Genomic DNA, 23,595 nt, shown 5'->3' with positions numbered 1-23,595 from the left:
CCAACCATAGAGATGATGCTGAGATTAGCACCCACTGAGCTAATTTGTCTTTCCTCTTGAACCCCCCAGAGTGAAATGACCTAAGGCAGGACTTACGTAACTTTAAAGAAATACAGATTCAATCAGTTAGCTATTGTGTCCACATGACGACAAATAACATGTTTGACTCAATTTTTTTTTAACTTAATTTACTTTCATTTTCTCTGAACGTTTGAAAATTGCTGGATGTTTTCAGGTCATACTATCAGCCTAAATCTCAAAAAATAAACTGTAAGTGTTATAAAATACTTTCTCCACTCGAGCACTTTCTCTACCTTTGTAATCTCCTTACTATACTATCTTGAAGAGGACTTGCCTTACCTATGTTAATATTATGGGAGTGGGCTGTCCATATTGATTAAATTAGTCAATTGGAATGCTTTGCTCTCAGTATTATCTATATTTATGTAAAAAAAACCTCCATGTTTTTAATCTTTTAATGTTTTACAAAAAATATGAACTGTCTTGTGGGTTTATTAGTCATTCCTTCCACAAAAAAATCTATGAAATTAAAATCAGAATGCTTGTAAGTGTGAATAACGCAGTACTGTTCTCAAGCTGGAGAATAAATAGGATCTTTCCTTAACAAGTAAAGTTGGAGCTGAAATCTAAAGGATGAGTAACATTGAGGAGAGGAGAGCAGGAGAACCAGAGGATGAATGTGCAAAGTCGAGTGTAGAGGCAGAGAGGCAAGGAGGAGTAGGCTTTTTCTGGGAAAGGCTAGTGAAGTGGGGGAAATGTAGGGAGATGGGCAAAGGCCATCTCATGAAAAGGAGACTTGGAGACCATAGTCAGAAGCTACTGAGTAGCTTTAATTGCAGAGGTGGTATAACCAGACTGAATTTTTTTTTATGATTATTTTAGCTTCAGTCAAGAGAACAAAAAGGAAGATGATAAAAAGAAAAGAAGAAAAGAATGATGTTCAATGAGCACCTAAGGAATGATTGCATTTGTCCAGGTTATACATTATCTCTTTTGTAGGTTTCTCCTATTGCTATATTATTTTTAATACAAAACAATATAGCATTTTTAAAAATAAGAAATTTTTAAAAGAAAAATTTTCATAATCCTACTACTTTTAGACAGTTACTTTAGTTTTATATGAGTTTAAAAATGTTTTGTCGAGATGTGTAGTTTATATCATTGTAATCATAGTACATATATAACTTTGTGTTTCGCTTTCGTCATGCTTCAGTTCATCATAAACATCCCCCTGTTCCTGTTATACATTATATTCCATCAAGATAAGTCATAATTGGTATAACCAGGCTATTACCATTAGTCTAGAAGCACTATAATCTGAAGGCCATGGATATTCACGGGCTGTCTTATGGGAATCCATGAATTGCTTGAATCTGGATGCAATGTTTTGAATGTACATGCAAAGTCTTGAATTTTTCTAAAGAATCCATAGTATTCATCTGGTTTTCAAATGGCATGCAACCCAAACGGCTACGAGTACAGATAAGCATTCAAAGTTGGTAAAATCCCAAGTCTCACTGTGTGAGAGAGCTAAGTGAAAGGAAAGTACACTGTGGTACAACTTGCAGCATAAAATTTCATTCATTTTAAGGATTCAAGGGACGCCCGCCAAGAAGTAAAAGTAAAGCCATCTGACATATTTCTAAGTATTGAGAAAATATAGAAAAATGTCTAACAATTTGTATTGAGAAAGATAATTTAAACATTATACCATATGCAATTTATTCTTCTCTCTCATTTACCTCTTATTTTGGGGGGAATTTTATTTATTTATTTATAAGCAGGTTCTTATTATTTATTTTATACATATTAGTGTACATATGTCAATCCCAATCTCCCAACTCATCCCACCACCACCACCCCTCCACCCCGCTTTCCCCCGTTGGTGTCCATACATTTGTTCGCTACGTCTGTATCTCTATTTCTGCCTTGCAAACCGGATCATCTGGAACATTTTTCTAGATTCCACATATATATGTTAATATACGATATGTTTTTCTCTTTCTGACTTACTTCACTCTGTATGACAATCCCTAGGTCCATCCACATCTCTACAAATAATTCAATTTCGTTTCCTTTTATGGCTGAGTAATATTCCATTGTATATATGTGCCACATCTTCATCATCCATTCATCTGTCGATAGACACTTAGGTTGCTTCCATGTCCTGGCTATTGTAAACAGAGCTGCAATGAACACTGTGGTACATGACTCGTTTTGAATTATGGTTTTCTCAGGGTATATGCCCAGTAGTGGGATTACTGGGTCTACGGTAGTTTTTAGTTTTTTAAGGAACATCTATACTGTTCTCCATGGTGGCTGTATCAATTTACATTCCCACCAAAAATGCAAGAGGGTTCCCTTTTCTCCACGCCTCTCCAGCATTTGTTGTTTGTAGTTTGGTATCTGATGATACCCATTCTAACTGGTGTGAGGTGATACCTCATTGTACTTTTGATTTGCATTTCTCTACTAATTAGTGATGTTGAGCAGCTTTTCACGTGCTTCTTGGCCATCTGTATGTCTTCTTTGGAGAAATGTCTATTTAGGTCTTCTGCCCATTTTTTAATTGGGTCGTTTGTTTTTTTTAATATTGAGCTACATGAGCTGTTTATATATTTTGGAGATTAAGCCTTTGTCCGTTGATTCATTTGCAAATACTTTCTCCCATTCTTAGGGTTGTCTTTTCGTATTGTTTACAGTTTCCCTTGCTGTGCAAAAGTGTTTAAGTTTCATTAGGTCCCATTTGTTTAGTTTTGTTTTTATTGCCATTACTATAGGAGGTGGGTCAAAAACGATCTTGCTGTTATTTATGTCAAACAGTGTTCTTCTTATGTTTTCCTCTGAGAGTTTTATAGTGTCCAGTCTTACATTTAGGTCATCAATCCATTATGAGTTTATTTTTGTGTATGTGTTAGGGAGTGTTCTAATTTCATTCTTTTACATGTAGCTGTCCAGTTTTCCCAGCACCACTTATTGAAGAGACTGCCTTTTCTCAATTGTATATCCTTGCCTCCTTTGCCAGAGAGTAGTTGACTGGTTTATCCCTGGGCTTTCTATCCTGCTCCATTGATCTATATTTCTGTTTTTGTGCCAGTACCATATTGTCTTGATTACTATAGCTTTGTAGTATAGTCTGAAGTCAGGGAGTCTGATTCCTCTAACTCCGTTTTTTTCCCTCAAGATTGCTTTGGCTATTCAGGGTCTTTTGTGTATCCATACAAATTTTAAGATTGTCTGTTCTAGTTCTGTAAAAAATGCCATTGGTAATTTGATAGGGATTGCACTGAATCTGTAGATTGCTTTGGGTAGTATAGTCATTTTCACAATATTGATTCTTCCAATCCAAGAACATGGTATATCTCTCCATCTGTCTGTGTCATCATTGATTTCTTCCATCAGTGTCTTACAGTTTTCTGAGTACAGGTCTTTTACCTCCTTAGGTAGGTTTATTCTTAGGTATTTTATTCTTTTTGTTGCACTGGTGAACGGAATTGTTTCCTTAATTTCTCTTTCTGATCTTTTGTTGTTAGTATATAGGAATGCAAGAGATTTTTGTGCATTAATTTTGTATCCTGCAACTTTACCAAACTCATTGATTGGCTCTAGTAGTTTTCTGGTGGCATCTTTAGGATTATCTATATATAGTATCATGTCATCTGCAAACAGTGACAGTTTTACTTCTTCTTTCCCAATCTATACTCCTTTTAATTCTTTTTCTTCTCTGATTGCCATGGCTAGGACTTCCAAAACTATGTTGAATAACAGTGGCGAGAGTGGACATCCTTGTCTTGTTCCTGATCTTAGAGGAAATGATTTCAGTTTTTCACCATTGAGAATAATGTTTGCTTTGGATTTGTTGTATATGGCCTTTATTATGTTGAGGTAGGTTCCGTCTATGCCCACTTTCTGGTGAGTTTTTATCATAAACCGGTGTTGAATTTTGTCAAAAGCTTTTTCTGCATCTATTGAGATGTTCATATGGTTTTCATTCTTCAGTTTGTTCATACAGTGCATCACATTGATTGATTTGTGTATATTGAAGAATCCTTGCATCCCTGAGATAAATCCGACTTGATCATGGTGTATGATCCTTTTACTGTGTTGCTGGATTCTGTTTGCTAGTATTTTGTTGAGGATTTTTGCATCTATATTCATCAGTGATATTGGTCTGTAATTCTTTTTTTGTAGTATCTTTGTCTGGTTTTGGTATCAGGGTGATGATGGCCTTGTAGAATGAGTTTGGGAGTGTTCCTTCCTCTGCAATTTTTTGGAAGAGTTTGGGAAGGATGGGTGTTAGCTCTTCTCTAAATGTTTGATAGAATTCACCTGTGAAGCCATCTGGTCCTGGACTTCCGTTTGTTGGCATACAGAGTGAAGTAAGTCAGAAAGAGAAAGACAAATACTGTTTGTTGGAAGATTTTTAATCACAGTTTCAATTTCATTACTTGTGATTGGTCTGTTCATATTTTCTATTTCTTCCTCATTCAGTCTTGGAAGGTTATACCTTTCTAAGAATTTGTCCATTTCTTCCAGGTTGCCCATTTTACTGGCATAGAGTTGCTTACAGTAGTCTCTTATGATGCTTTGTATTTCTGCAGTGTCCATTGTAACTTCTCCTTTTTCATTTCTAATTTTACTGATTTGAGTTCTCTCCCTCTTTTTCTTGAAGAATCTGGCTAAAGATTTATCAATTTTGTTTACCTTCTCAAAGAACGGCTTCTAGTTTTATTGATATTTGCTATTGTTTTCTTTGTTTCTATTTCATTTATTTCTGCTCTGATCCTTACGATTTTTTTTCTTCTACTAACTTTGGGCTTTGTTTGTTCTTCTTTCTCTAGTTCCTTTAGGTGTAAGGTTAGATTGTTTATTTGAGATTTTTCTTGTTTCTTGAGGTAGGATTGTATTGCTATAAACTTCCCTGTTAGAAGTGCTTTTGCTGCATCCCATAGGTATTGGATTGTAATGTTTTCATTGTCATTTGTCTCTAGGTATTTTCTGATTTCCTCTTTGATTTCTTCAGTGATCTCTTGGTTATTTAGTAACATATTGTTTAACATCATGTGTCTGCGTTTTTTACGTTTTTTTCCCTGTATTTTATTTCTAATCTCATAGCATTGTGGTCAGAAAAGATGCCTGATATTACTTCAATTTTCTTAAATTTCCCAAGGCTTGATTTGTGACCCAAGATATGATCTATCCTAGAGAATGTTCCATGTGCACTTGAGAAGAAAGTGTAATCTGCTGTTTTCGGATGGAATGTCCTCTAAATAGCAATTAAATATATCTAGTCTATTGTGTCATTTAAAGCTTGTGTTTCCTTATTAATTTTCTGTCTGGATATCTGTCCATTGGTGTAAGTGAGGTGTTAAAGTCCCCCACTATTATTGTGTTACTGTCAATTCCCTCTTTTATAGCTCTTAGCATTTGCCTTATGTAGTGGGGTGCATATATATTTATAATTGTTATATCTTCTTCTTGGATTGATCCCCTGATCATTATGTAGTGTCTCTTGCAACATTCTTTATTTTAACTTCTATCTTATCTGATATGAGTATTGCCACTCCAGCTTTCTTTTGATTTCCATTTGCATGGAATATCTTTTTCCATCCCCTCACTTTCAGTCTGTATGTGTCCCTAGGTCTGAAGTGGGTCTCTTGTAGATAGCATATATATGGGTCTGGTTTTTGTATCCATTCAGCAAGCCTGTGTCTTCTCGTTGGAGCATTTAATCCATTCACATTTAAGGTATTTATCAGTATGTATGTTCTTATTACCATTTTCTTAATTGTTTTGGTTTTGTTTTGGTAGGTGTTTTTCTTCTCTTGTGTTTCCCACTTAGAGAAGTTCCTTTAGCATTTATTGTAGAGCTCGTTTGGTGGTGCTGAATTCTCTTAGCTTTCACTTCTCTGTAAAGCTTTTGATTTCTCCATCAAATCTGAATGAGATCCTTGCTGGGTAGAGTAATCTTGGTTGCAGGTTCTTCCCTTTCATCACTTTAAATATATCGTATCACTCCCTTCTGGTTTGTAGAGTTTCTGCTGAGAAGTCAGCTGTTAACCTTATGGGAGTTCCCTTGTATGTTACTTGTCGTTTTCCTCTTGTTGCTTTTAATAATTTTTCTTTGTCTTTAATTTTCATCAGTTTGACTACTATGTGTCCTGGCGTGTTTCTCCTTGGATTTATCCTGCCTGGGACTCTCAGCGCTTCCTGGAGTTGGGTGGCCATTTCCTTTCCCATGTTAAGAAAGTTTTCAACTATAATCACTTCAAATATTTTCTCAGGTCCTTTCTCTCTCTCTTGTCCTTCTAGGACCCCTATAATGGGAATGTTGGTGCATTTAATGTTGTCCTAGAGGTCTCTTAGGCTGTCTTCATTTCTTTTCATTCTTTTTCTTTATTCTGTTCCACAGCAGTGATTTCCACCATTCTGTCTTCCAGGTCACTTATCTGTTCTTCTGCCTCAGTTACTCTGCTATCGATTCCTTCTACTGTATCTTTCATTTCAGTGATTGTATTGTTCATCTGTTTGTTCTTTAATTCTTCTAGGTACTTGTTAAACATTTCTTGCATCTTCTCGACCTTTGCCTCCATTTTTTTTCTGAGGTGCTGGATTATCTTCACTATCATTATTCTGAATTCTTTTCCTGGAAGGTTACCTATCTCCACTTCATTTAGTTGTTTTTATGCGGTTTTATCTTGTTCCTTCATCTGGTACATAGTCCTCTGCCTTTTCCTTTTGTCTGTCTTTCTGTGAATGTGGTTTTTGTTCCACAGGCTGCAGGATTGTAGTTCTTCTTGCTTCTGTTGTCTGCCCTCTGGTGGATAAGGCTATCTAAGAGGCTTCTGCCAGCTTCCCGAAGGGAGGGACTGGCTGTGGGCAGAGCTCAGTAAAACTTTAATCCCCTTATCTGCTGATGGGAGGGACTGAGTTCCTTCCCTGTTGGTTGTTTGGCCTGAGGTGACCCAGCACTGGAGGCTACAGGCTCTTTGGTGGGGCTAATGGCGGACTCTGGGAGGGCTCACGCCAAAGAGTACTTCCCAGAACTTCTGCTGCCAGTGTCCTTGTCCCTTGGTGAGCCACAGCTGCCCCCTGCCTCTGCAGGAGACCCTCCAACACTAGCAGGTAGGTCTGGTTCAGTCTGCTAGGGGGGTCACTGCTCCTTCCCCCTGGGTCCTGATGCACACACTATGGACATCTGTGGTGTGTGTCCTCCAAGAGTGAAGTCTCTGTTTTCCCCCAGTCCTGTCAAAGTCCTGCAATCAAATCCCACTAGCCTTCAAAGTCTGACTCTCTCGGACTTCCTCCTCCCGTTGCTGGACCCCCAGGTTGGGAAGCCTGACGTGGGGCTCAGAATCTTCACTCCAATGGGTGTACTTCTGTGGTATAAGTGTTCTCCAGTCTGTGAGTCACCCAACCAGCAGTTATGGGATTTGATTTTACTGTGATTGTGCCCCTCCTACCATCTCACTGTGGCTTCTCCTTTGTTTTTGGATGTGGGGTACAGTTTTTGGTGCATTCCAGTGTCTTCCTGTCAATGATTGTTCAGCAGTTAGCTGTGATTCTGGTGCTCTCACAGGAGGGAGTGAGCGCACGTTCTTCTACTCCACCATCTTAGAATTGGTCCCACCTCTCTTAAAAGAAACCATTCTGAATAATATTTTTAACCACTGCTGATTATATTTGATCACATAGCATGACCATGAGTTTTCAGAAGATGCCCCATCAATAGTACAAAAAGGTATGTTGAAATCATGTATGTTAGTCTCCTACTTAAATATTTGCTATGTGTTTTCTTCATTTTCTACTGTATTTTAAACATTACAGTAATAAAATTAAACATCGCATACTGAGTGATTATGGATAAGTTTTAAGAAAGCCAAAGAGATTCCCCTTTATTTGTATAAATAATTTTTAAATTTGCTAAAATGAACTGTAAAATAAAATCAAGATATTTGTGGAATATATTAAATCTTGATTTAAAGACAAACTATAAATAAATTTTGAAAAAAATGCATATTATGTATTAAATACCCAAAGCGGAGAATGCACATAGATTTTTCATACTGAATATAAGACGGCTGTAGACATAGACTTTTCATACTGAATAGAAGACTGTTGTAGAGACTAGCAGAAGCTGGACTTTAGTCTGAAGGCCATGGGCTGAAAGATGTAGAGAGTTCACTCTACTTATCTCCCCCGCTTTTCTAGTTTTCTAATCTTGACCCTCTGTGGGCATAATTTATGAAATAACAAATGCAAATCACTTGGCAAAAATACCTAGAACATATGTATGCATAGTAAAGAAATCTAGAGCTACTATTATTCTTTTTTATCTTCTATACAACTAGAGTATATGTACAGAAAATATTTTTTACATTTAACTGGCATGAATAGAGTTATTAAAACTTTAAACTTAAGTTATCCCTTGATTTTCTTAAGTGTTATGAATATTACAATGCTGTGACTGTGACTGAACATGTTTATAGCATTAACTGAAACATTGCCATACAATCCTAAATGTACCTAGCCCATTCTCGAGAATTATATCATACTTTCCTCAAACTTCAAATACCTTTTTATGGATTGAATTGTGTCCCCCAAATTTATATGTTAAAATTCGAATCCCCAGTACCTCAGAATGTGACTGTATTTGGAGATAGGCTCTTTAAAGAGGTAACTAAGTTAAAATGAAGTAATTAGGATGGCCCCTAAATTAATGTGACTGGTATTCTTATAAGAAGAGGAGGTTAGGACACAGACACAGAAGGAAAACCATGTGAAGACACAGGGCACAGATGACCAAGCCAAGGAGAGAGGCCTTAGAAGAAACCAATCCGGCTGATACCTTGATCCCGAAATTCTAGGAAAAAAATTTCAGTTGTTCAGGCTACCTCATCTGTGGTATGTGTTATTGGCAGCCCCAGTAAAATGATACACGTGCCTTTCCTCCTTCCTCTCCCACAGTGGAGGACCTGGCTTCACATATAAGTGAGAAACTAGAAGTTGTAAAAAGAGAAGTCCCCAGTTTTTCCACCACCATCAATTCTACCTAACCCTCTGCATCAATACTCCTATACTCTGCTGCCCTCTGCACTCCTGTCACAGCCCAGCCTCTGCTCTGCTTTAATAAATCCCATCTCTCACGTACGCAAGGACTTTCTTCCCTCTTTTGCATCATCAATTGTTCCCTCTCACCAGATCATTCCCTCACTAGACAAGCATGTGGTACATCACACACGTTTAGCCATCACTCCCCTTGACCTCAGGTCCCCACTCAGCTACCACACAATCTCTCTGCATACTCACTCCTCCAGCAACATTTCCCATGAGAAAGTAGCAACTCCACGATTCCAGCTGTTTAGGACAAAACACTTGAAATCATTTTTGGGTTCCTCTCTTCCTCTTACATCCCATAAGAAGCTATCAGCTAATTCTGTTGGATCTACTTTCAATATCCACATCTTTTCTTTCTGTCTCCATCAATTCCACTTACCTCCAAGCCACCAAGTTCCCTTACCTGAACTATTAAAATACCCTCCAGATTGGTTTCTCTGTTTCAAACCTTGTCCCTAAAGTCTATCACCTGCTTATCCAATAGTCAGTGACCTCTTCAATCTGAAAGTCAGACCAAGTCATTGTAACTCAGAACTCCAACAGCTTCCTATTCCTGCAGGTGAAGCCCGCTCTTCAGCATTGTAGACAAGACCCACAGATCAGCTCCCCATCTGCCTCATTAATTTCACCTCTATTTCTCCCTGCTCAGTTCACTGTTAGAATGGATAAATGACCCTCTAGTTTCAATGCCTTTGCACTTGACAGTCTCTCTGTCCATAATGTTTTCCTCCTAAGCTTCCATATTTCTTTTAGTTCTCTACTGAAATATCACTCAACAGAGACACTCTTTCTGATCACCCTATATAAAGCAGAACCCTTGACACATTCTATCTTCTTTCATCTACTTTATTGATTTTTATTCAGAGTGTTACTCAACAAGTAGCATCTATATATATCTCAATCATTAGGCCAGTGGTCTGAGTTACATGGATTAAGCCCTCCATGCGCACTTCATTTGCTTCGTGGACTACAATTTCCTAAGAAGATTACAATTTATATCCCACACAAAATGAAATACGAATGGGCCAGTTCAGCCTTTGGGAAGAAGAGGAGGAAGAAGCAGATCTATTTTAGTTTCATGGGGAAAATCCTAAAGCAAACCCACCCAGACTTCAGCAGGTGTTTCTGGGTCTTGGATGCACTGGGCTTTCTGAAGGATCAGCAACTGGAATGGGTTAGCCTGGAGGCAGTGAGACTGTCCTTCTATAACCACTGAAAAGCCATTACCAGCAGGGAGATCCTTGAAGCAGTCAAGCAGAGATCCTCTCGGAAGAGCTTTTGAATACATGAAGTGGATCTGAACGGCCCTGTTGTTGAAATGATTGCACTTGTCAAAAAAAACTGGATATGTCAGAGGGCTGGGTTGGAAGACAAGGTATCTGAGAAGTACCTGCTGCAACAGGACACTTGGTGCTACACACCGGGTCTCTGGGTCCTCTGATTTAATTTGTGAAAAAAAATAAAGGAAAACTGTCCCCCCCTCAAATACATAAATATATACTTATTTAAATAAATATATATTTGTTTATTTAAATATTTAAATATATATTTATTTATTTCAGAGCTAAAGCACAGTAATAATACAGTTCCTTCTAACCATATGTTCTCATATTCTCAGTAAATACTTAAAATTCTAAGATCTTACTATAACAAGCACTGTGATTTAAGCTTTAATATTCAAATTAATCCAAAGAACAATCCTATAAAGGAGATGGGTACCTTACAGATGAAGGATTGAGACAGGTAGTAAATGTAATGACAAATCTGCACACCACTGAGAAAGACACTTTGACATACTAAGGGGAAATAATCTTTCAAAACCCACACCCATAATTCAGCCTGTTGTATTCAAACAGTACAGACACTGGGTTTGAATCCAGTTTTGTTATTTGCTAGCTACACGGCTTCACTTGGGGAAGGCATTTAAACAACTGAGCCTCTTTTAGCTTACTCATAAAATATGAATAATAATACAAAGGTATTTGGAGGATTTGAGGTGATGCATCTAAATCATTGAGCACAAAGTAGGTACTTAAAAAGAGTAATTTTTATTCATATTGGAAGAAGCACCCTAACTTCTTGACTACTCTAAAACCTGAAACCAACAGAAACTTATGTTCTGTAGTGTCTCCCAATGAATCCATTTAATCCATCCTGTCTTTCTCACCATCCTCCCATCAATAAAAAAACAGCATACAGAATGCAATCTAAGACATACAGTAATAAAACATGGGAAGGAATTGTCAATTCTCCTTTGTGAATCAGACTGTATGATTGCTTAAAATAGACCTAACAATATCATGCTTTTTTTTTTTCGGTACGCGGGCCTCTCACTGTTGTGGCCTCTCCCGTTGCGGAGCACAGGCTCCGGACGCGCAGGCTCAGCGGCCATGGCTCACGGGCCCAGCCGCTCCGCGGCATGTGGGATCTTCCCGGACCGGGGCACGAACCCGTGTCTCCTGCATCGGCAGGTGGACTCTCAACCACGGCGCCACCAGGGAAGCCCCTATCACGCTATTTTTAATGGAGCACTGTAAACCACAAAATATGGAATGATTACTGTTTTCAGAAAGTACTCTCTTTACTCATTTTATCTAAAATTGAACTAAGAAGGAGCCTTATTTACCACCTACACAGAGAAACAGATTTAGTCTAATATGATATGAGAATAAGAATTCAAGCCTAAAAATAATCCATATTAATACACTTAACAAAGCTTTTGAATGAAGATTATTTGTACTTTTTCTGCATTTAATAGTCTTTTGTATTCTACAATCCATATGTCAACTTTTGATCATAATTTTTCACTCTTAACACCAAGATAGTAAAACTATTGTAAAAAAATAAGAACAAACACAAGACCAGTACTCTTGAGGATGGTGTAAACAAATTGAAAATAATATTTTTTCATATATCTCTCTTAGTTGTCACTAAAACTACATATTTCATCCCAGTTTCCTACTCCTTACCATTAGAGAATAGGAAATGTAATTTTCATTGTAATCATTTACTGAAAAAACGCAACAAAAATGACTTCTAAGGATGCAGCATCTTTTAAAGCATTTAAAATATAAAACAATATTCATATGTAAAGGCAGGGAAACAAGAATTCAAGAAATATGGTTGAATCTCTCAGAGAATTACCAAGTCTGTGGAAATGAGGATTATTTTCTCCACCCTTCAGTCTTCCTTGCTGTTACTAAGACAAAGGAGTTGCTGTGTTTGCTCTGGAAAGTCCCACGTGATTATTTAACAACTATACCTGTCACAAGTTGTCACTTCACTCTATACTTTCTAATGGGTAAGCCAAGAGAAAAAGGAGGATAAGACAACAATTACATAGGTAAGTCTAGCTGCTCGCGTTCCTCCAAAGTCCTGCAATCCAGGAGACAAACAGCCAGACAGATTACATTCCCGATTCAGCACTGTGGACAGCCAGCCAGAAGATGTTTTCCTGTTCAAATACAACAGATGCTATGTTTCTTCCTTGTAAGGAAAGAATTTCACCACATGTAGTATAGAGAAAGGTGGCACGGCACAGTCGGTTATGCAGAGTGACACCTGAACATAATTTATTTGTGTGTGGAAAAAAACAGTTTGCTTAGTCATGTCTAGGAGCAAAAATGTTTTCTTCCCAAATAAATGTGTTGCCAATTGTCAGTCAAGAGAGGACAGGTTGGGCTGCAATAAAAAACAACCCCGGTTTTCTCAGGGTACATGCTCAGTAGTGGGATTGCTGGGTTGTATGGTAGTTCTATGTTTAGTTTTTTAAGGAACCTCCATACCGTTCTCCATAGTGGCTGTATCAATTTACATTCCCACAAACAGTGCAAGAGGGTTCCCTTTTCACCACACCCTCTCCAGCATTTATTGTTTCTAGATTTTTTGATGATGACCATTCTGACTGGTGTGAGATGATATCTCATTGTAGTTTTGATTTGCATTTCTCTAATGATTAGTGATGTTGAGCATTCTTTCATGTGTTTGTTGGCAATCTGTATATCTTCTTGGGAGAAATGTCTATTTAGGTCTTCTGCCCACTTTTGGATTGGGGTGTTTGTTTTTTTGATATTGAGCTGCATGAGCTGCTTGTAACTTTTGGAGATTAATCCTAGTCATGTACCACAATGTTCACTGCAGCTCTATTTACAATAGCCAGGACATGGAAGCAACCTAAGTGTCCATCGACAGATGAATGGATAAAAATGTGGCACATATATACAATGGAATATTTCTCAGCCATAAAAAGAAACAAAATTGAGTTCTTTGTAGTGAGGTGGATGGACCTAGAGTCTGTCATACAGAGTGAAGTAAGTCAGAAAGAGAAAAACAAATACCATATGCTAACACATATATATGGAACCTAAAAAAAAAAGAAAAGAAAACCTTCTGAAGAATCTAGGGGCTGGACAAGAATAAAGAGTCAGACGTAGAGAATGGACTTGAGGACATGGGAAGGGGAAAGGGTAAGCTGGGATGAAGTGAGAGTGGCATGGACTTATATATTACCAAATGTAAAATAGATAGCTAGTGGGAAGCAGCCGCATAGCACAGGGAGATCAGCTCGGTGCTTTGTGACCACCTAGAGGGGTGGGATAGGGAGGGTGGGAGGGAGACACAAGAGGGAGGAGATATGGGGATGTATGTATATGTACAGCTGATTCACTTTGTTATACAGCAGAAACGAACACACCATTGTAAAGCAATTACACTCCAACAAAGATGTTAAAAACAAACAAAAAACCCCCCAAACCCCGGAAATCTCCGTGGCTTCAAAGAACAGATGTTTATTTCTAGCTCAGTTTATGTAACCAAGGCAAGTCTTCAAGTGGGACCCTGCTTATCAAGTAAGTCTGGGACCCAGGGTACCAGAGCCTCCATCTTGGCAAGTGCATTTGTGACTGCTGAGGCTGGAAAAGGAAACGTTACAAATCACACTCTTGGTCTTAATTTTGAAGGTTTTTGCATGGAAGTGGCATTTGTCAATTCTGACCTCATTTAACTGACCAAATCAAGTCACAAAGCCATGTTAACCTCCAAGGGGAGGTAAGAAGGTACAGTTCTATCATGCATACAATGAAGAATTCAAAGATTAATAAACCGTTCAAATGATTCTTCACAAAACGTAAATGTCTAAGTAACTTCCTATCATTCTTAAGTAGAGGATTTTATGTGGTTGAATCAAATGCATACTTACTGAATACATGTATGTATTGAATATATCTATGGATAGAGCAAAGCACTACATTCCCTGCAGAAAATACAAATGAATACAATACAGCCTGTACTCTGACGTGTTTAGACAAGACCACCACTGTCACCATCTTCATCACAGCTAAAAACAGGAGCTAATATCAGTTTAGCACTTTCTCTGTGTCCAGCACTGTTCTCAGGGTTTCTGTGATACCATATATCGTATATCTCTACAAGTAATCTGAAATTACTACCACTGTTACCCTTAATTTGAGATTTGATGCCTCCAAACAGTTCTAAAATGTTAATATATTGTTTATAAAGTTTACATTATGGATAACATTTAATTCACATAAGGTTGTTTTTAAACCCCCTACTTAGCAGATAGCGTGGCATTGAGGGATGTACAGAGAGAATAAAACAATGATGATAAGAAAAATGTAGGGAAAATATAAGAGCTTAGACTATGGCTCAGAGAAAAAAACAGGCTCAGATGGGCTCTACTATGATGTGGGCAGCTGTGTGTGAACGTGGAGGCTCCTTGAAGCTGGCAGGAGAAGAAGTCTGTTTCTCTTTTTAAAGAAAGGCACTTTATAGGTGAAAATGACATGAAACTTCTAAGGTCATAAAAAGAATAACTTAATAATGCCACACTTTATAGATCTCCATCATTGTTTTTAACACTCAAGGACAGAGTTTTGTACACATACACCCACACCTTCCCACCTAAAGGCAGACTAGAGCAACTATAAAACAATTCTATTGTAAGTGAACCACACGACACTAGAGAAAATGGTCTTAAATGGAAGAAGCATGGGGGAGTTACCTTAGATATAATAAAAAACCGCTAAGCTTTGCTCAGTACTACGGGCTTGCTGTGGAATCTCTCTCTCTCCAGAGGGTTTTATTTATTAAATGGAATTTTTTCATCAGGCAAGGTTTTAAACAATCCTGCCTAAAGTTAGTAAAATGGATTAGCTTGATTTAAAAAAGGAAAAAAAAAAAGTCCTCAGTAAGTACCTATGCTGTCGTTGGTTAAACATATGCCCTTGAAGAAATCAGACCATGAACTAGTGAATTTGTTAGGGTCCTTTTCCAACGATTTGTGATTTCAATCATTAGGTTCAGCTGGGGGAAAATAGCTGCTGTTAATTATGTGTGAGTCTATTTTCTTAAGCTTTTGGCAAATGGGAGTATACATACTGCAAAAACATTTCCAACTACGGCAGCAATTGTGACACACAATATAGACATATCTGGATTATTACAAAACTTGATGTAAGTAGCAAGGGCAATTGTCGTTCGTGTTATGACCTCTTTTCCATTAAAAAAACATGTTTTTGCATTTCCTAATTTTTGTACAAGCACATTCTAGATCAAATAGAAACACCATATATCTCATGTTGGACATAACTAGTTCTAAGATGGGACATTTTGCCAGAATAGGAAAAGTAACTATATTTGAATTTTTATTCTATAAAAACCACAATTTGTCACACTTCTGTATCTTCTAACAGAAAGATAGAATCTGGTAAAATGGCACCAGTCTACTTACTCAATGGTATTCCCTGTTCTTTTTCAAAAGTCGAGCTTTCTCCTGAAAAGCCACAACTTCCACATCACTTTTGCCTTTGCATCAGCCTGAAATACCCTCCTCTTCATTCTCTGTTTCCTGAAGTCCTACCTGTCCTTCAAGGCCCAGATGAGATCTGAGATCCCAGCTCTGTCAAGAAATATTCTTCAAAAATTCCAATTCAGGGCATCCCTGGTGGCGCAGTGGTTGAGAGTCCGCCTGCCGATGCAGGGGACACGGGTTCGTGCCCCGGTCCGGGAAGATCCCACATGCCGTGGAGCGGCTGGGCCCGTGAGCCATGGCCGCTGAGCCTGCGCGTCCGGAGCCTGTGCTCCACAACGGGAGAGGCCACAGCAGTGAGAGGCCCGCGTACCGCAAAAAAAAAAAAAAAAAAAAAAAATCCAATTCACACTATTTACATTCTTCATCTTAAACATTATTTTGGTTAAAATTCCAAAATATATGTTAAGAATATTTTAAATAGGAAATACAAAGTGTAAAATATATTTTAGCATAATTTAAAATATTTTATAGTCAATAAATTCCTTTTCATCATTAAAATATTTTTATATCTTTTATGTTTTATATTCCTATATAATCTTCACTTTGCAGTGGAATTTATCGAATATATATAATCCTCTTTTGAGAATGACCAATTTCCATTTCATATATGAGGGCCAATAAATGCCCTTAGGAGGTTAACCATAAAGGGATGAAACTAACCACAGCAAATATTTTTCCATAACTGTGTCATAGAATATAAAGAGCTTCCATTTCCTTTATCAGAGTTTGTAATTTGGATACACTGGTAACTAAGTGATTTTATGAAAGAGGAAATTATAAATCACTGTTTGATGGGTTTTTTAAAAGGTAGCTTCATGTAGTAGATCTTATCCAACAAAGACAATGATCTGGAATTCATACATAGTAGAGTAGCCCCTAAAAAGTATTCTTCCACAACAAGAAAAAAATAACACCAACCTAAAATTGATTAAGTTTATGGATACCGTATTTGTGAATAAATTTGGAGTTGTCTGGGAACAGGCTATCTATGGCCCTCCTAGGGTAGAGAAAGATTCCTTTGTGCCATTGAAGTTTAGCTTTTCCCACATGTTTCTTGGGTAGAACGAGCACCCAGAAAAGACAGGTTGACCATAACACAACACAGTCACCCATATATTTAATAAGTTCTTACTATTTTCTAGATATTGTGATATGTGTTTGTGACATAGTGATGAATAAAATATTGCCCCTATTCCTAACGAGTTCATCCTAGTAAACTTAATAGATTAAGAGACAATTGGAATACAGTAAATAATTGTTGTAAAGTATGCATGGAGTGCTGTGGAGGTTAAAGGATGACTGGAAAAGCCTACCATGTCTAAATCGAGTCCTAAGAATGAGCAGACATTAAGAGTAAGCAGCACAGGAAGGGAGAATGGAGACAAAAGGAAAAGGCATTCTAGGAAGAAGCAATATACAAAGGTCCAGAGCGAGGAAAAGCTTGACAGATGGCCAGAAAATCATGGAGCTCAGTATCACTGAAGATTGGAACTCAAAAAAGATGCAAAGCAAAAAGAAGGGGAAAAATAAACAGGGTTCACATCACAAAAAGCCTAGTGTACCATGCCAAAAGGAGTGTGTTTTCTCTAAAAATCCATGTCTATTCTTCCATTAAATATTTACTGGGGGGAGTTGAAATGAGTAAGATTTACATTTTTAATGATCACTCTACTTGTAGTATGAAGAGTAGACTGGATTGACAATAAGATAGCAGTCAGGAGGCTACTGTAATAAAGCAGATGGACCATAAAAACATTAGTGGGACCAGGCATATAAATTGATTGAATATATAGTGTTCTTTGAACTCAATGACCACCTGACTCAACGCTATTCTTAGAGTCATTCTTCCTCTACATTCAAAATTACAAAAAAGTGTAAACAGGTCATAAACTAATACAGTGATATAGGAAAAGAGCACTTGATAAAGTTAATCCTATAACAAGAACAGAACAAGTTTGGTTAAAATGTATATATATATATATATATACACACACACACACACACACACACATATATATAGGTTTTCTTAAATTTAATTTTAATGATGCTTATTTTTAACATATAAAGTCTTCTGCAGAATTATTTTTCCAGAGCTTACCATTTGACTTACAAGGAGTTAATGAAAAACATTATTCTGAAAAATCATATGCCTCGTTTTTCAAATTACAGGACATTCTACAAATACCCAGAGAGACTGGCAAATCTACAAAATGACAGCAAATTAAAGTTACAAAATTAAGCAATCACAGCTATGATGGTATTTTAATTCTGCCATTCTGTTGTGGTGACCATTCCAGATTCTTTTTAAATAAAAATTGTTAAGACATTTAAAAGTCTCCTGTTTATTTTAGCAGTGAAGGAAGACTGTTTTATTTTTTCATATTAAGGAATTTCAAAGGAACCTTTCATTTACTATAATTATACAAATTATTTTATATTTATAAAGAAAATCAGCAATTACATTTATTGGTCTACACCAACCTTGAAAGCCAAAAGCATACATTTTATATATTCTAATTTAAAAATTGTCTTTTATGTGCATTACACTTCTTCCAAATACTGACATTTTAGAACGAGTCCACTAAATGTGTATTTTAAAATTTTAAAATACGTTAAAAGAATTTCTACAACGAATGCAACTTTCATCTCTCCTAACTAGCTAGTTTCCTAAAGACAATAAATGTGCACACGGATGTTAAGAAAATTAAGTGAGAACACACAACAGCAGAAATAGTCTGCAATTAGGAATGTTTCACTCCAGAGCTCATGTCCTTGTCCAGGCAGGGCACCACATGCTGTTACTCTGCTTCTGATTCACATTCTACACTGGACAGAGTAGGAGGGAGTTTTCCTTAACTTCAACAAATAAACCACACATGTGAAATAAAGGAAAGAGCTGGCTTAGAGTCTATGTGAAAAACCCTTGGAAAAACTGACAGTCATTTCAACATAAACCAAAAGGCTGGCACATTTGTCAAATAAGCTGCTGTCAACTCAGGTGGCTTTCATAAATAAAGTCACCAGTTAGCAGCACCACAGTTCCGTGAACAAGTCGGGGATCTCTTGAGTGTTGACTGTGGTGCTCAGAGTTTAAGGGGGAAATTAACAAACAGGAACCTGATCAGAATGCTGATATCAGTCAGGACAATCATGGCATGAAGAATATTCACCCATGACCTAAGGGCATGAGAACTATCTTTAAACATTTGGAGGTCTGTTATGACTTATGACCTTATGGCATCAGAGGAAAGAACCAAGGCTAAAATGTGGGAGATACAGTAAGTCAGATTTGGGATTAGGTACGTAAACACTTTCTCCTTATCAGAACAGTCAGAAATGGAACAGACCTTCTTATCAGGCAGTAATTTCCCTTTCCATGAGAATGTACAAAATCAATTGAAAAAACGTGTCTGACCACCTGTCTGGATGCCACAGATACAATTAAGTCATTGAAATTCCGACCTTCAATAAAATTCTCTGATTTGGGTAAAATTCCACAAGCTTTCCTAAACTCCAGTCTTTTTCTAATTATTGATTTTGCGGGGAAGGAACATGGAATAAGATATATAAAATGCTAAGTGCTAAATACATGTCTTAATTGAGTAAGTGGAGTTATTGGATTTTCTGCGTTCCAGCAACGATTCCTCCCTCCCTCCCTCCCTCCCTTTTCCTTCCTCCTTTCCTTCCCTCATTTTCTCACTCCCCTCCCTCTTGCTCCACTCTTGCTTTCATGTGCTCTCTTCTGCCCTTCTTTCCCTCTCTTTCTTTGCCTTTCTATCACTCGTCTACATGCGTTCAACTGTTCATTCATTTAATCCTTATCAAAGACAATCAATGACATAGGTGCTACTTATCATCCACCTCTTCCAGTCAGAAAAAGTGAAGTAACTTTTCCAAGATCGCGTGAATAAATTAGTTTCTGCTGCATTTGTTTTCTAAATGGTGCTTAAAAGTGGAAAAAATAACAATGTGCAGAATGAATCATTTTCAGCAGCCAGGTATAAAAGAGTCACATCCAGATGAGGAAAACATTTTGGAAAAACATCATTTGCCAATGCTTTAAAAGTTCAGCAGAAGGAAAGATTAGCAAATTAAACGAAATAATAAAGTTAGGAATGGACCCACCCAAAATTATTTAGATGCCAAAGTAAGCCAATCCCAGCTGTTATTCTTTACTCTGGCTGCCATCCTCAGCAAGAGCGGTACGGGGGAGTGTGGGCAACCGGCTGCAGTAGCAGCTGGGCCTATTTGTTAAGGGGAAAAAATCTTCAGTGAAGACAAAGGGAAATTTCAGTGGCTAGCAGTGTGAATGGAAACTTGGAGCCTAGCTGGGGGAGCCTCACAAGTGAAATGGAGCAGTGCTGTCAGCAACCAAATTACAGTATTGCACAAACCATTCACGGGGAGAGTGTTCCCTACACTACTGCCTTTGCTGGCAAGAGTTTTATTCCAGCAAGAGCAAAACTTCCCAATGACAAATTTTGTCTATATTTTCTCATATTCCCGGTATTCTGGGCATTCAAAAATTAAGCAATATCACTGTCTGTTCTAACTACATAGTGCGTATAAATTAGCAGAGTAAAAAGGACAAATGTCATTTCCAATCTAAAAAAAAATTGCTGTCACATAGTTCACTAATATAGAAATGTAAATGCATAGTAAACATAATCACATATTCCAAAGCATAACTGCATCTAATAAAATCCTAGTATTCTATTTAGTTTACATCTCCTGACACCTAGATTATAATAGGCATCGAATGTGTTTCTGAGTGATTACTGCTTGATTTGCATGTAGACTGTCTCATTAGTATCAATTTTCTAATTTTATTTTTCATTTTTACTCTTGTTCAATTTTATTGAAGCCTTAGAGACTTCCAATTTTTTCTCCAGATATGAAAAACTCTTCTACAATCCTAAAATATGTCGGGCTTCAGTTTGGGAATACACATTTTGGAGCAAGTAAAAAACATTTGGCAAAAAAATCTGTCAAAAGCAGTGCCCAGTACATAACTTTTGTCTTATTTCTGAGAATTATAACGACAAAGATACAATTATAGTCTTTTAATTATAAGTATAATTGACTTAACTGTAATATTTTTCTTCTTTCTATGGTTATCTAAATATTATTGCAAGGGAATTTTGCTTTGGGGAATTACTAGGAAGTCAAAATATATGAAGGTGTTGAAGTTTAAACATATTAACTTCCCATAACTGGTACAATATAGTAATAAAATGGATATTTTGGGGTGACTCATAATGTCCATTCCAGTATTTCAAAGTCCTGTCTTTTCTTTTCCTTCTTTCTGGATGAACAAAAAAGGGAGTATTCTGTGTTCCTTTACTAATGGGAAGGTGCAATTATATGGGTAGTTGAACATGCCAACAACTAAAATTCTAACATTTGACTTTGAAAAAAATATTTTTTTCTTTTTAATTTAAATTTTAAACATGGGGTGGTATGACTATTCTAAGAATACACCATATGGTTAACTCAAGTTTATGCAGACCCTTAAACTACCAGCAAACTCAATATTCTAGTACACATTCTAAGCAATTGTAAAGTATCCGTCAGATATCATTCATCTGACCTGAAATACGTATAGCATCTATGCATTGTGATAATGTCAAAGTTGAAATTTCTTTTGCATTTCCTTTTTTTTTTTACTTTGCTTTTGATAAGGAAAAATTAGCTATATCAGTTTCATCAATAATGACAGAGCTATTTCAATTTTTATTTTCCATTACTTTTCCTAATGTTTTCTTTACAAAACATATAGTTTTGCCTTGCTCAAAACAATCAAAATGATCTTATTTTCTACACATTTATTTTGACAACTGGATTTAGTCTCTAAAAATAAAATAATCAAGCACCTCCCATTTCCATATTTATTTTCTCCTTAGAGCAGTAAGGGGCAGTGACAAATGTGCGCTTTCTCCTGAATTAACTTTACTTATAACATTTCTGTTTATGTCCATTAACTTCCTCTTTTATGTTAGGTGTATCATATCTGATGGATTCATACGGTGCTAAAAACAAACAAACAAAAATTCAAGGATACAACATTTCAAAATATACTGTCAATTTTTATAAGGCTTATACATAATAAAATCTTAGGTAAATTTTTCATTGGTTCTTTCCCAATTAACTTGGTTTGGAAAACACCTTACATAAACTAACCATAATTATAAAACTGGTAACTATTCCTTATTCTTCTCACAATATCATTACCTACAGCTACGCTTTTCAATGATAAATTCACAAAACAAAAAGGCAGCATAGTCAAATTATTTGTAAAACAACCTTCTCACAGGGATAAACTGATAAAAACAAAAAGCATTCTTGCTTTTGGTCATTTAGGGCATTCCTTAAAAACAAAGGTGTAGGATAAGTTGCTACGTTTTCAAAGCCCTCCCTTTGCTTTCTGCTTTGTCACTGACTTCATGCATTAGTTGTCTCTCTTCATCGTTCATCACTCTAGACATGAATGAAATGCTACAGTGGACATTGGAAGATCACAGCAGGGGCAAATGGGAAGAAAAGGTGATTGAAATGGGACATTGGTCATGTAATGGCCCAGATGAACTCAAACCACTCTCTGCAAAAGCTTCACACTATCTTTCAATAAAATATGGATATTTTCTGAAAAATTTTAAAGCCGTTCTGGATTTCTCTTCATAGCTTTTGCAACAAAACCTGAAGCCAAACTAGCGCCTATCATTTTCGAGCAGGGGCAGAAGAGAAGTATTCCCATCCTTTTTCCTGATTTCTGAATGCTCCCCCAAGCTCCAACAGCTCATTTTCTGTCATCTTTTTTAGGAATCTAGTTATATGTGGCATCAGACAAAAGAATTAAGATTGGTAATACTAATGTGAAGAGACATAATGAAATTCTTTACATTAAGTGAAATAGGTAAGGTAAATTCATTAAGTACCTTAAATTGGTTAGATTCTAAGGATTCAAACAATAAAATGCAATATACTTGCCTTCAAAACTTTCAAAATCTACTCATGAATGTGCATTAATCATATATTAGTCATACAAAGAAAATGACAATTCCTTAAAGTCATATAGAAATGAAGCCAACAACATGAGTAAAGAATATTCATGATTCTATCAGTAGTAAAGCTATGAATACAATGGAATTCAGTTAATCAGATATTCAAGGCTAACTGCATTTCTAGGAGGATACAGTGCATTATATGCAGAGGGGACGGCAGTGGAAGGATGGCAGGCATGGTGGCTGGACAGCCTAAGACACATAGACAGTTTGCTTATTGCTTCTTACCGAGTCTCCTCCTATTCATCTCCAAGGCTGAGCTCTGTTTTTTTTCATTCCCAACTCTATGTTTCCATAGCACTTTGTTCTAACTTTTAGTATGTATAAAAAACATCCTGCTTTATCATGACTTGTCTCTTTTTACAACTAGACCTTAAGCTTCTGGGAGAAAGGGTTTGGGTAGAGCCACTGTGTGTGTGTGTGTGTGTGTGTGTGTGTGTGTGTGTGTGTGTATTTTAATAAACTTATTTTAGAATAGTTTTAGATTTACAGAAAAGTTGTGAAGCTAGTATAAAAAGTTTCCATATACCCAAGCCCAGTTTCCTCTATTATTAATAGTTTACATTA

At 36.8% G+C, this 23,595-nt stretch overlaps 2 protein-coding genes across 2 annotated transcripts in view; one reads left to right on the top strand and one right to left on the bottom strand.

Annotated features, from left to right (window-relative positions):
• SEMA3E (semaphorin 3E) overlaps positions 1-23,595 on the bottom strand; it is a 265,665-nt gene that overhangs the window by 229,849 nt on the left and 12,221 nt on the right. The window lies entirely within an intron of this gene.
• On the top strand, positions 655-10,420 carry LOC125965442 (late histone H2B.L1-like). Its single transcript, XM_049714990.1, is given in 2 exon segments — positions 655-778; positions 10,047-10,420. Coding segments are annotated over 2 exon segments (498 nt in total).

Source organism: Orcinus orca, chromosome 9 (assembly GCF_937001465.1).
Source record: "Orcinus orca chromosome 9, mOrcOrc1.1, whole genome shotgun sequence".
NCBI lineage: Eukaryota > Metazoa > Chordata > Mammalia > Artiodactyla > Delphinidae > Orcinus > Orcinus orca.
This window is presented reverse-complemented; position numbering and strand designations above follow the sequence as displayed.